We start from the raw sequence: 15,059 nt of genomic DNA, 5'->3' as shown, positions 1-15,059 counted from the left end.
AATATGTATCAAGATTTGGAGTTTGGTTGAAAATATGAGTGGGTTTTAGAGTCTACGAACTCACTTACTTACGAATATTGCACAATTGGTAGATTGGGAACGTTCCGAAGCTTTGCGAGAAGGAAAGAGAAAGTCTTGAAGATTGGTGAAACAAGTTCGGCATTTAAGGTATGTTAAGACTTCTTAGACTTGTTGAAGGACGTTTTCCTAAATAAAAATAAAAATGAAATAGACAATGGGTAAGGGCGAAAGATGGGGGATCTCGTATCAATGGTGTGACGGGCATTGGTACGAGTACCGGTGTTATAAAAGGAAAAGTTACTACTATAGAATGTGGATTGAAAATTGAAAATGCCAAAGCATATGGACATTAGCTGATGTATGATTGACTTGAAATCCTTGTGTGATTGTGTTTTCTTTGTTACACCCGTATATTTGTGATTATTGAGGTGGTTATGTATTATGTTCATATTGATTGATTGAGATGCATCATCATCCCCTATATTGAAATAATATTGTGCACGTGCATAGACATGAGACTGAGTATAAGTTGGGCACGTGGAGATCGTCCGTGCTAGGGATGGTGAGATTTTAAGATTGTAATATGGTCACGTGGAGACCGTCCGTGCGAAAATTGTTTGATATTGTGATAGTGCGTTGAGATCGTCCGCACAGACACGTGGAGATCGTCCGTGTCGGTATATGGACCTCGCGAGTCCCCCATGGGTCATGAACTCTCGATGTATTTCCGAGGAGTATCATGTATATACGGTTGAGTGAGTACTGGGTATTCTGAGTCATATCATTACATGGCATCATATTGCATTGCATTTCATCCCATCATTCATTCTTGATGACTATATGTTTCGTTTGGTGTTTGGAAAATATTAAATGTTGATTTCCTTTATTGATGAAACTTAAATAGTAAGTGTAATATATATATATATATATACTTGTACAATCTAAGAATTTATTTTCTTATATAACTTCCGTCACTACTTCTTCGTTGTCGGTCAATGAGACATACTGGGTACACGTGGTTTCGTACTCATACTACGCTTGTTGCACTCTTTGTGGTGCAGATTCGATTTCAAGTAGGAGCACATCTCGAGGAGCAGTTTGAGTCCGAGTTTGGAGTGTCTTGGAGTTGTGGTGAGCTGCTTGGCTGTTCCGTGGCCCACACCTCCCTCTATCTTTTACTTATTCTGTTATTCAGTATTCAGACAGGATATCCCTTATGTTAGATTTGCCTTTTTAGTTTCAGACTTGCATCGTATTTTAGAAGCTCTTGTACTCATGACACCATTTCTTGGGTAGTATTTTTTTCAGTTTTCCGCATTCGTACTTATAAGAACTCAGTGTTGGAGATTTGGAAATTTTTGTCTTTTCACTTCTTGTTAGTTAAGTTTGTTAAAATATGTTGGTTGGCTTACCTATTGGTTGGGAATATAGGTGTCATCACGACTCGTGATTTTGGGTCGTGACAATTATATAAAGCCAAGAATAGTTTTCATTTTCCTCAAGTCCCCTCTCCATTTTAATGAGCTCTAAAGAAGAGTATAGCTTTTTTCTGAGCAATTTGTTCTCAATCAATGTCAAAGTTAAAGACTATTAAAATATGCTATTAACATTGTTGGATTTTTTCAAGAATTTCAGCTATCGATCTTGTTGGATTCGTCAAGGAAATTTCTTAGTGAAGAATACACTCATGACACTTATTATTTAATTTCCTTGCTAGGGCTTAATATGTGCAACACACAACATTAATTTTACGGTAAAAGATTTCTATCTGTTACTGATTTTACATATATTTCATTAACGTAGCACATAACATTTCGCTTATTCATTTAAATATCGTAGTTGTATTTAATCTTAGAAATAAAAACACCATATAAGATACTTATCAATTTTAAGAACATGTAATTTCTATATTCTATTTTATAACACATAATATAACTTAAAAATATTGTTAATATACAATCTTCACAAAAAAAAATTTATTTATATGGCCACACACGCGTGGCGCGTACCACCTCTATATGGCTTTTCATTTATATTTGTCTTTTTTTTCATTTTCTTGACCATTTTTTCCTTCATTATTTAATTATTTTATTTTTAATATCTCAAAATGTCTTCACATTCAATTATTCAACTTTTCACCTACTACTATAATATATAACATAATAATAACTACCAATAACTCCCACTTCTTCAACTTATTATCTTAATAATATTAATAAATCATTTTTAAATCTTCATAACATGCAAAATTAAATTTATTATTTATGAAATCTTATGATATTCCTCCTCTTTTTCTATATAAATTCAGATTTTGTAACAAGAAAAATTCCATTCAAAGTTATTTTTTCACTTCTCCAACACCATATCATACATAATGGTGAGAAAGAAGTGCTAATCATTACATCATATGTTTGCTTTCAATAAAGTTGTAATTTTTTAAATTATATTTTGTTTACTTTAATAATTATGTAATTTTATTTATTTTGTTTAGTCAATTTAATTAATCTTTGAAAATAAATTGAATAAACTCAATTCAAAAATAAAATCATGAAGTAACTTCAATTCAAAAATAAAATCATGAAGTAACTAACAGTTTCATACAACACCATATCATACATAATGGTGAGAAAGAAGTGCTAATCATTACATCATATGTTTGCTTTCCATAAAGTTGTAATTTTTTAAATTATATTTTGTTTACTTTAATAATTATGTAATTTTATTTATTTTGTTTAGTCAATTTAATTAATCTTTGAAAATAAATTGAATAAACTCAATTCAAAAATAAAATCATGAAGTAACTAACAATTTCATATAATTATACTTTTAATTTGTGCTGAAGAAGAGAGTTGAGGAAGATACAAAAGTAGAGAAAATTGTGAATTTGGAAGAAGATAATGTAGAGTCTTACAAATGGTTCGATGGATCCCTGTACTTATATGAGTTTATATTATGAACCCTTCTATTTAATATTTTATCAATTGAATCCTTAAACTCAGTAAAAACAAACATATATTGAAGCCCTCTGATCGTTGACTAAGCTTATGTGGCATTGAGATGATTGAATTTGCAAGAGTATGTGACTTCACGCCTTTACAAGTGAGTGATATCATGTTTAAATTTAAAATTAAAAAATAATAAAATGACCAAAAAAATTAAAAAATAAGAAACCTTTTTCATCATTGTTGAGTGTGCTCGACATTAGAAAGAAAAAGAAAAGCGAGGTTGGTCCATTTTTCGTTGGAACGGAGGTGGCGAGAGGGGGTACACTGGAGAAGATGGAGAGAAGAAGGGTCGCTGGTGGTTCGGAGAAACGAAGATTGTAGAGAGGAGATGAGGCAAGTAAGGGTGCGAGGAAGGACTGTTCAAAATCGAATCAAAAACGATAACCTAAAACAAAAAAAAGTTATTGGTTTATCAGTATTGTGTTATAGGTTTAGCGGTTTTGATAACGATTTTAATTTTTTTTGTTATTGGGCCATCGGTTCTTAACGGTTTAAGATTTTTTCTTAACGGGTTAACTGATAACCCGATAGTAAATTAAATAATTATATTTGTACCATTTTGTATATAAAGTCCTTGACTTAGAGTTTGGTTTCCTACTTTTGTTTTTGGTTGTCTCAAACACTTGGTTATTCTACAATATAAAAGTGTTTATCATGATGTAACTTGTGAACTCATGTTCATGGTTTATTTGGGTTGTCATCTTGTTTCTAAGTGATTTTCAATATTTTTTTGGTGCCAAATCTTAACGGTTAATTCAATAACGATCAAAAACTGATAAACCAATATATTAATGGTACTTTAACAGTTTAGCATCTCTACAAATCGATAACCAATAAGCCAAACCGATAAATTTTAAAATTGAAATGAACCGACCATACGCAGACCTAGTGCAAGGAGTTGGTCACGTAGGCGGAGAGACTTGTCGGTCGGAGTTGGTGGTGCGACGACTTAGGGCTGCTTGTTTTGTGAAGGTCGGGGAATGAGAAAAGGAAAATGACGCGTATGCGGCAGAGATGGGCATGGTGAGGAAGAGAGTATAGGTGGTGCAGACAGCGGGCTTAGGTTATCAATTGGTTAAAAGATTATTTTAACAAGTTAAAATCTTGTGTTAAAAGATTATATAACCTATTATTTAATATTTTTAAGTAATAATTTATAAAAAAAAAATAGTTAATGAATATAATATGACATGGTGTTTATTTAAATGACGCAAATTTGACATGTCATCTATTATGAGAGAGTGAACTACACACATGATAGGAGGAACTTAAAAATCTACTTTTGATTTAGTTTAAGGGTTCAATTGGTAAAGAATTAAGTAGAAAGGTCCATAATAAAAAATCATGCGAGTATAAGAGTTCATTAGATCATTTCGCCTTTTTATTTTTATTTTCTTTAGCTTTTCTATATTTCATTTATGTACTTTATTGAAAACTAAAAATATAAAGATTTTTTTTTCTTTTTCTTTTATATAACTATAGTTGTACATACATAATTCATTGGGTAAATTATGGTTTGCTTTTCTGAATTTTTATCATGATAATTTTTTGCGAACATTCTAAAACAAACATATGTACTCAATGTTACTGTTTATTTGCATGTTGTAGTACATTCATAAATACAACACTATGAATGGAAGGATTTTAAAGAGCGAAAATTTGATAACTTAAAAAATACATTATCCAAGCAAAATTATTCAAAAAATTGACAATAGACCTTTGAATATTTGTATAATTCTAACGAAAAACTAAAGAAACTATAAACTATGCACTACTTTTTTTTTTCTTTTTTAAAAAGGACAAAGATCCTATATATTTTTTCCTTATTTTTTTAAAATATAAATTTCACTATATTTTAATTTATTATTATTATTATTAAAAAAAATTCAATTATTACTCTGTCAGACACTTGTACACTACAGACCCGTGAAAGCTTCTGTGGAATGACCTTTAGACTCCCCAGAATTCCTCATCTTCCACGAGAACTTCACAGATCGTATTGTCTGTGGAAAACTTTCGTGAAATGCCTCCATCATTTAGGTCAAGGTTGTTTGAGTATTTTTCTATAATTGTAATTCCTACACTATATCGTTTTGACTTATTCTAAGTGGAATTAAGGGTTTAAGAGCCCAAAACTCCTCATTCATTCATAACCTCCCCAAATTAGATTTCTTCTTTATCGAGTCTCCTTTCAAGCAAGAACTAGGGGTTCAAGCTTCAATTCTCCATTCGAAGAATCAAACCAAAGCTTCCACTCTATGTATGTCTTAGGAAATGATGGAACATTCCAAATCATTATGTCTTTAGAAACTCTAATCAATGTGTGCTGATGCATCTCTTGTGGTTCCACAATTTATCATTTGGAAAACTAGATTTTGGATGTCCGTGGCTTTATTATGAAATGCAAATTGAAATTGAACTCCATGCTTTATACGTAGCAAACAGAATTGGCTTTCAAGCTTTACATATCAATATTGATGCAAAACAAGTATTAGATAGTAACAAGTATCAATTATATGCTAATCTCATCACTAATTGTAGGCACTTCCACTAATTAATCCAACCATCCAACACGCGTATACATGGAGCAAAAAGTTGTGGCAGATGCACTTGCTAAATTAAACGAGGATGTCGTCTTACAACTATGCTAGGCTCTCTACAAATACCGCCATATGTATGATAAATAACACTCATCTGCAAATTCTTCTGCAACACCTTGCTCTTTGTATGTCGTCCCTTTTGTTATAAATGTAATACAATATCCTTAACATAAAAACAAATAAAAATCATAGTTAGTATAAAATGTTAATTTCATCTGTGATCGCTACATTTTAATGTTCATCATATTTGTAAAGTTATAAAACAAAATATTTTATTATCATCGATAGTAAAGTCACAAAGTTATTGTTTTCTTTTTATCATTTAATTCTGTGTTTTCTTCCTACATTAGTCTCTTTTGCCATTTGCATTTCTACATAAAGAGAGAAATCTGCAAATCAACAAGGCAATATTCTTCATTTGTTCAAAGTTTATAGTTTTGCCAGAAAAAGATAGCCACACCATCAATTATGATTTTGACTTACCTTCGAAACAGCAATCCAATGATTAAGAGTATTGAGAGCTTTCCCAGATTCATGTGTCATACGTGCCACGGCTACTCCTTCAGCTAAGTTACCAACTCGCCCACTGACTAATAATGCTGCTGCGGCATTCAGTATCTAAATTTTTATTTACACATGAGAGGCATGACATGATCAGTAAGAGTTTGAATTCTGTACATTGTTATGAATTTACAATAACAAGTAATCTGTCATAGCAAGTCCGATATGGTAACTTAAAACACTTGTAGTAGTGGAGACATAGACTTTATTGTCTAGGATAAAGCAAGACTTTGCACAAAAATATTTACCAATCCAAACAATCGATGAACAGTACATGAGCTGAATTATGATTGATGATGACCTTACGTGTTACAAGTCTTAACTAATATTGCTACGTCTAAGATATCGTTTGAGGTACAGGTATAACATATGAGAGGAAAAGGTAATCTATGTAGTGTCGCAAATAACCACTAAAGAAAACACTTAGCATGACATGATCAAAGAGGAATACAATGACTTACTAATGCATCTGCAATTGGCCCCCTTTCACCCGAAAGCACACGCCTTAGTACTTCAGCGTTATACTCCGGCCCTCCCCCTTTAAGGTTCCTTAAAGTGCAGCGAGGTATACCAAAATCGACTGCATTAATAATACAATACACAAATGTTAGTTATAGAATCTGATGCTGAGAAAGCTAATGATTCTTATTTTCTTCTTTTGGAGTCAAAATGCAACAACAACTGAGATGTGCCTCAGAATGTTACCTCATTTTCTTTTGTATTGCAATCGGTAGTAATTAACTGCACAATCAATCAAAATAAAGCGCGCAGTTGCTAAACCAGATAAAGTGATAATCAAGTGAACTTTTACTATTGATGAAGCATCATCTCTACTTCGACTAATTTTAGTGTGGGCCAATGTTATGCTGTACATTATTTTTCTATACTCGTGGCCTGGTAGCCAAAATTACCATGTTATTAAACCATAAATTTTCGCTGTGGAACTTCAATAGCAGGTTTACCAGGACAGCAGATATATCAAAGTCAGTATACTATCCATCCCAATATACAAAAACAGATTAGAGACCAGATCACTTGCAATGAAACATTATTTTGCACTAGAATTTGCTAAAAAAGGCACCAATCATTATGCTTGAACAGGGGCAGAGCTAGAGCTCCGCATACGGTTTCAGCAGAACCCAATATAGTTTTTGCTTGAACTATAAATAGAAAAAGGATTCTTACGTGGGTCGAAAGAGAATTTCTCTATCTTTTGAGGTGTAACATCAAGGACAACTCCAGGTCCTGCATGTGCGTTCCCATAGCATGAGTGATAAAGCCAAGTAGAATCTTATCATATATTACTAAAAGCATGAACAAAAAAAGTTGAAAGTTGAATTACGATTTTACCCTTTCTATAAATTCAATTATTATAAAATATTTAAATATTTGATTGTATAAATTTAATTAAATGTTAATGACTTTTAGACTTCCTAAGATTAATTCCTGATTAAATATCTAATTTATTAATATTTATCATCTATAATCTATATATATATAATAGTTATAATTTTTTTTTAAAAATCTTTTCCTAAATTTCTTTTCTTTCCCTCTTCTTATAACTTTTTCCTTAACCCCCCTCTTATGAATAATAAAATTGATGTGAATAAAGTATTATCCTTTATGATAAATAACGAAATGTAATAATTTAAAGGGTGCAAATCTACAAAATGGAGACGCACATTGATAATGTCCTCTTGATTATTATTAAAGAATGACTCTAGCTTCACAAATTTAAATTCATTAATGCTTAATTACATGATAAGAACTTTAGTTGTTCTTTTTACAAGGTTTGCTAACTTTAATTTTTTTCCCATATTCTTCATTTATTTATCATTATTTTCTAATTACTTATTTAACTTTTATACTCTTAATATTAATAACTCTCATCTATTCATATTCATAACCTCCAAACATTTAAACTAAAACTTTAAGATATCTTTTGATATTCCTTCTATTCTATTTATATCAATTCAACTTCTTTATTTCATGAAACCCCTATCAAGATTATTAGGCTATTATTTTTATTCTATAATAAAAATTGATGATGAAGACTCTTGAATTTTGATAGGATATGAAAGGAGTCGATAAAAACTAAGAGAGTTATGTACTAATTTTGTACTTATATTTTCATCTATATATACATCAATCTTATAAGGGCCCATTTGGATGGAGTTAATAAAAGCAGCTTTAAAAAAGTACTTTTGAATGTGCTAAAACTTATTTTTAAAATAAGCAATTATGCGTTTGGATAAAAGTGCTGAAGTTGCTATGTCAAACGTGAAAAGGGAAAAATGGAAGAAAGAGATGTTAGGGTTATGTGCGTTATTTGGAGATTGTATAAAAATATTAAGGGCAAAAAGATAAAAATGTGGTCAACTTAAAACAGCTTATAAGCTAAAAAAAAAAAGCATCCCTACCACAACTTTTAACTTTTGGCTTAAAATAAGTTTATTTAAACTTAAAACAAGTTATTTTGAGTATTGCCAAACATGTAAATAAGTCAAAAACCAGCTTTTAAGTCAGTTTGACCAGCTTTTAAGCTGAGCCAAACATACTCTAAGAATAATGTCTATATTGTATTTTTTCTTAAATATTCAGTTTCTTTTTGTCGTTTTTTTCACTCTTTTAGACTTCTTAATTTAGTTTTCTATGAATGTTTTATTGCCGTAAGTCTTTGAATTTTGTAAATGATACATTTTATTATTCATTACAATTTACATATATATTTTCATGAGATTTTAGTCATTCTAACGTATCTATAAAAATTCATATGAAACACACGTGCGAAGCACGTCCTCAGAAACTAGTATACATAATAATACAAACAGAACTTACCAAGAGGACTCATTTCATCTAAACCTTCAGAATGAACAACTAATGCTCTCATCATGCCATAACTTTGTAGTGCTTTGGCCATCTTGCTGACCTACACACGACATGATGATCAGTTTAAACACACGCACACAGAGTCGTATTTTGTTAACGGAAGAAATTAAGCTTACTATATCTTGTTTGTACACTCCAACAACAGCAAAAGGTACCCAAGCAGGGTTGAGCAAAGGCCCTAGGATGTTAAATATAGTCTTCACTCGAAGCTTCCTCCTCACAGGTGTCACTATCCTCATTGCTGGATGGTAGTATGGGGACATCATGAAACCTATCCCAACTTCTTCCACACATTTCTTTACCCCCTATTCCATAGAAAATCTCTCAATTTTTACCTTGTTGGTGAAGGTTCGATTCCTGATTGCGTAAATACTCTTTAGTTGATTACATAAAGTCCCTTTCACTCACCTCAGGATTTAATTCAATGGCGACTCCAAGGGCTTCCAAAACATCAGCACTTCCACAAGCAGAAGAACTGGATGTATTCCCTTGCTGCATATATAAGTTAGCTCATTAGAACTGAAAAACTCCCAATAAAATGTTATCAATCTAACCTTTGCAACTTTAGCACCACAAGCTGCAGCAAGAATAGCTGCTCCCGTAGAAATATTCACCGTATTGGCACCATCACCGCCCGTTCCAACAATGTCTACAGAGTCATTCAGGCCTTCAACCTTTCTGCAACATTTGATCATCGATCTTGCTAGACCTACAACCTACATTTATTATGCATGAAAAAGTGAGAGATTTACTCATTCTACATACAATTGATGACATATTAAACACATATGTACTTCTCGAAAGGTTTCTCCTTTAGCCCTTAAGAGAACAAGAAAAGCACTAATGAGTGCTTCACTGCCATCTTTTAGCATGAAATCTAGTGAGGCCTCTGCTTCTGCTTCATTCAAGTCCTCCTTTTTCAACAACCGCTCCATCAACTGCAAAAAGTTAAAAAAAGAAGAAACAACAACCCTGTACATCAGCTGAACTAAGTATATAATGAACCAAAGATACTTGGTCTAATAAGCAAATTGGTATTGATAGGATCTCTAGCAGAACAGATGGAGGTTTTGGAAATTATGAGTGGATGTTACAATGGGGACAGGTTATAGAAAGTGATAGAAAGTTTCATTTGTGTTGCTCAAGCAAGATTGATACCTGGAAACAAAATAGTCTATAACATCATACTTGCTCATGACCTAATCAAGGAGTATGGCAGAAAACAGGCTTACCCATGATGCATGATAAAGGTTGATCTCCAAAAAGCATATGATTCAGTCGAATGAATCTTCCTCAACTATGTAATGGAAGGTTTGGGATTACCAAACAGGTTTATCTCTTGGATTATGGAGTCTTTGCAATCAGTAAATTATACAATCATGAATCATGATCAATGGAGAAAGAACCAGTCCATTTGGTGCTGCAAAAGGTCCGAGACAAGGAGATCCCATCTCTCATTATCGTTTTTCCGTTGCAATGGAATGCCTAAGTAGGAAGCTAAATGTTCTCAATCATGTGAGAGGGTTCAGCTATCATCCAAGATGTGCTAAACTTAATATTACTCATTTGAGCTTCATAGATGATCTACTATTGTTCTTGAAAGGTGATTTTAACACAGTAGCAGCCTTGTATAGTGCATTTTGTCAGTTCTCTACAGCATCGAGATCAAAAGCAATCTTAGAGAAAAGTTCTATCTATTTTGGGGGAGTGACACAAGTAGTAAAATAGAATTGTGCAACACTTTGGAGTGGCAGCAGAAGAATTACCATTCAAAAACCTTGGTGTCCCTCTATCCACAGAAAAAATCTCTTTCATCCAGTGGCAACCATTAAAAGAGAAGATAGTGAGCAAAATCACCTCCTCAACAGCCTAAAATCTCTCTTATGCTGGGAGAACACAACTTATAACGTCAGTGATATTTGGAGTTCAATCTTATTGGTCTCAATTATCACAGATGCCAACTAAAGTACTTGATTTGATTGAAGCCTACTTTCGGAGCTTTGTATGGTCTGTTACTAATAAAATTACAAAGAAAGCTCTCGTTTCGTAGGAGAAGGTGTGTGTACCTAGAGCTAGTGGTGGACTGGATCTCATAAAAATGGTCATCTGGAACAAAGTTGTTATCACCAAGACCTATTGGGATCTTACTCATAAAGATGATAAATTATGGATCAAATGGATCAATGAATACAACACAAAGGACAAATGATTGAAGATCTTAGTATTCCCTCTCAGGCATGTTGGATCATCAGAAAGATTTAGAAGCTAGGGAGGTTGTAGCATAGGTGCAACTAACCATCTCTGTCGAAAGTATTATTAAGCAGATTTATTTTCATTATCCTAAGGTGACATGGAAATGCCTAATGTTAAAAATGTTTCTATATCTAAACATCAGTTTAATATGGGTTCATGTACATGGAAAGTTGCTTACTACTGCTCGATTAGCAAAATGGAGGATTGACGTGCAACCAGATTGTGTTTTCTTCCGAAACTCCCGTGAATCTAGAGATCATGAATGTACCTTTTCTAGGCAGCTGCGGAGTAGAATCCTATTATGGTTGCAGACACCTATTATCCAAGACACAACATGGGAACAACACATGGAATGGGTGATAAAGAATGCAAACGGAAGAATGGTGACAGATCGGGTCTTTAAAATCCTATACACCCTGAATGTGTCTATGACATATGGTTAGAGCGGAACCAGGTCTTTGAGAAGAAAGCCAGAGATTATGAAGTCATTTCCAGGAAGATAGCATATATGTTAGAAGGGAGGTTCAGATGGTTCAGATGAAGAGAAGGTATGAGAAGCGAGATTCAGATGGTTTGAGCCTGTGATGAGGAGAACACAGATGCCTTAGTGTGTAGGTGTGAGAGGTGGCCTATGGATGGATTCAGGAGAAGCAGAGGTAGACCGAATAAGTATTTGGGAGAGGTTATTAGACATGACATAGCGTAGTTGGAGCTTACAAAGGACATGACCTTACATAGGAAGGTTTGGAAGACAAGAATAAGGGTAAAAGGTTAATTAGTAGGTAGGAGTGTATTGTCTTGTTGTCCTTTCTAGTAGTCATATAGTACTACTCTTGTAGCTTCTTGTTCTTCGAATCATGTTATTATCTATTGCTTCGTGTCGTTCGATTATTGAAATATTATTGTAGTATTGTTCTACTACCACTATTGTTTTTGTCATTATCTATTTTCTCTTGTATTTCCGATACGACTTTTTCTTAAATGTTTTGCCTTGAGCGAAGGGCTATCGGAAACAACCTCTCTGCCTCATCTCAGAGGCGAGGTAAGCTATGTGTACTCTCTATCTTCCCAAGAGTCAACATCTCACTCAATAGAACTACACTGGATATGTTATTGTTTGTAATTAACGATAAAATGTATCCATATCAAGATGAATCTATGGTTATATTGATAAAGTTTGTGATCTTACAGTATATTAAGGTTTAGTTACTAATAACATCACTAAATCAGTCTCATTTTACTAATATAGTGGGTGTAACTCTTTTAGGCAAGGGCAGTCAGTCTACATATTGTTTACTGCACCAAAGTTGAAAAGCTAATTAGTATGTACTAAACAATTTTTTGTATCAAAAAGAAAAAACTTTGTTCTATAAGTATTACTTTTTGTGTTTCCCCCTATTGATATATGCTTAGTTAAATTGACGAATCATTTCAATGTAAGAAAAAGATATATAGTTTGGTAAATACTTAGATTAATATGAAAGTACGTATGATTATGAAATGCTAACCTGTTGAGATGATAAAATGGGAAGGTGCAATGAAGACTGAGAATGAGGCAAATGCAAATCATTATCTAAACAATTCAATCTCCTTTTTTGAGTTTGGAAATGGGAAATTTTGCAGGAAAAAACAATGGGATTGAGGGTTACTCCAAACACAGACATTGTTATTGTTAGTAAAGGGGATGTAAGACTCGAGTATACTTTATTTATTTGGTGTAAGTAACCCATAAATGCATTTGGATACCACTACCAACTACCCAAAAATTATGAAATCAATTCAATGTACCTCTTACTTAATTGCTCACCTAATTAAAACCATCCAATTTTTGTTTTTGTTTTTGTTTTATGTTACTAGTAATTTTATTTGTTTAAAACAATAGGAAAATTTCTTTTGGCCAGATTATTTGATCACAATGATAAAATAATATATTTCTTACCATGTTATTCCACTTCTTTGTTTATTTATTTTTACCCTTTTAACTTCAGTACCTTTTATTAAAAATGAAAAAATTTTATTTTTAAAAAAAAAAATATTATAGACTTTTTAAAATTTATGGTCATTTTAGCATTATCCAAAACTATATTCTTTTTTCTTCTTTTTTAAAATTCTTTTCATTTTATTTGAAATTAACGTTTGGTTATAAAAATTTGATTAAAATTGAAGTTAGATTCTAAATTTGAAAGAATTTCCCGACATAATTTTGAATAAAATGCTGTCTTCTTTCCTTTTGCAAAGGTGTGTCTAATATAACTCTTACTTTAGATTTTTCAAACAAATAAAATAAAAATTATATCTATGATCAAAAGCTTTTTAAATTTAGAAAATCTATGTTTTTCTGATACTCTAATAATAAAATTATCAAAAAGGTATACTTTTATCAGAACCAATTTTATGATTAAATACTCCTTTCAAACGTAATCTTAACAGAAGAAATTATAACTTCAATCCAAAGGTTATTATAAAACTAAAGTTTTCCAATCATCCATATGGGCTATCACCCATTCAGGCGAAATTTACAGGTGAAATTGGATTTATTCAATTTTTGTGTGGATCAGAAAATAGTTGTTTCAGTCCACAAGTACGTGGGCTACGGACTTAGTCGAGACAACCTTTTTTTCTTAAAAATTTACTTTTTATAATTTTTCAAGTTAAATTATAATTTAAAAATATTATCATAAATATAGACAATACATCATCACATAGTGTTAGTATTACTATTTGCTAATCAAATTCACAAATAAAATTATATTTTTATAATATTTATTACGTTAGATTTCAAGTAAAAACATAAATAGCTAAACAAGAATAGTAACCTAATTGTTTTTAAATGATCATAATAAAACATAAAACTATGACAATATTTCATATGCTACGACATATGTAGTGATAACCTAGAAATTTTATAGAATTTTATTTTATATAGTACATTTGTATTTAAAATTATAATATTTCAAACTTTAAACAGATTTTGAGTTTAGACTCTTGATACTCTATTTTACTTTTATTATTAATTAATTTTTATTTGGCCCACATACCGATCCTATCCATATTCTCAAGCCCCACAAATTGACAAATTTATTCATATTGGGCTAAAAAATTCTTTTCTTAAATGAGCTACAAACATTGTAGTATAGCCCTATCAAAACAAGGATTAGGCCAGTCCAGCCTTACGAGACTAGCTATATTGACGGTAGAAAAAACATGGTCTACATATTTTCTTTCTGGAAAAATTTCTCAAATAGCTACAATACGAAACATAATAGGCCTTTCTTAATTATATTTTGCCTATTTAGGCATCATAACTATAGTTTAAATAACTATCACGTTTCTGATTTGTATAATTCAACCTATTTATAATTAATTATAAAAAAATATGTTTATTTATATGTAACTAATCAAACATTAATTGAGGAATGCCTTAATTAAAGGTTATTTATATTAGTTAGGATATGTTACAAAACTAAGAATTGTCTTTTTGAGGACTATTAATTGTTTTCCTTTTCCTGTATAAAATAGAAACAATTACTTTATTTTTGTGGCTTGACCAACGAAAAACATAAACACAATAATCTATTCATTACGAGTTGTATACTTTCTTTTTACTACATTCAATATATATTTATTTTATATATTTCTTGGTTAATTCGTTTTTAATTTGTATTATTGTGTTATTGACTATGGATATCGATCAAGATGGTATTCTATATGGAGTAGTTGATTTGTTTGA

At 31.7% G+C, this 15,059-nt stretch overlaps 1 protein-coding gene across 1 annotated transcript; it reads right to left on the bottom strand.

Moving 5' to 3' along the window:
- Positions 1-5,434: 5,434 nt before the first annotated feature.
- Positions 5,435-13,025, bottom strand: LOC101249247 (anthranilate phosphoribosyltransferase, chloroplastic-like). Its single transcript, XM_004252163.4, has 10 exons — positions 12,838-13,025; positions 9,871-10,014; positions 9,631-9,792; positions 9,485-9,568; positions 9,193-9,381; positions 9,026-9,116; positions 7,373-7,432; positions 6,649-6,767; positions 6,110-6,244; positions 5,435-5,789 (listed from the first exon to the last, which is right to left on the bottom strand). Exons 1-10 carry the CDS (start codon positions 12,991-12,993, stop codon positions 5,769-5,771), a joined length of 1,161 nt encoding a protein of 386 aa, XP_004252211.1. The 5' UTR covers positions 12,994-13,025; the 3' UTR covers positions 5,435-5,768.
- Positions 13,026-15,059: the final 2,034 nt, after the last annotated feature.

This window comes from Solanum lycopersicum, chromosome 12, assembly GCF_036512215.1.
Source record: "Solanum lycopersicum chromosome 12, SLM_r2.1".
NCBI lineage: Eukaryota > Viridiplantae > Streptophyta > Magnoliopsida > Solanales > Solanaceae > Solanum > Solanum lycopersicum.
This window is presented reverse-complemented; position numbering and strand designations above follow the sequence as displayed.

Bases quoted from the DNA above. Each gene is read 5' to 3' on its own strand.
- LOC101249247 (XM_004252163.4), bottom strand. From the start codon at position 12,993: ATGTCTGTGTTTGGAGTAACCCTCAATCCCATTGTTTTTTCCTGCAAA. The intron at 9,569-9,630 runs GTTAGATTGATA...TTATATATGCAG, and splicing joins GTGGTGCTAAAGTTGCAAAG to CAAGGGAATACATCCAGTTC. The intron at 9,117-9,192 runs GTAAGCTTAATT...TGTCGTGTGTAG, and splicing joins GAGTGTACAAACAAGATATA to GTCAGCAAGATGGCCAAAGC.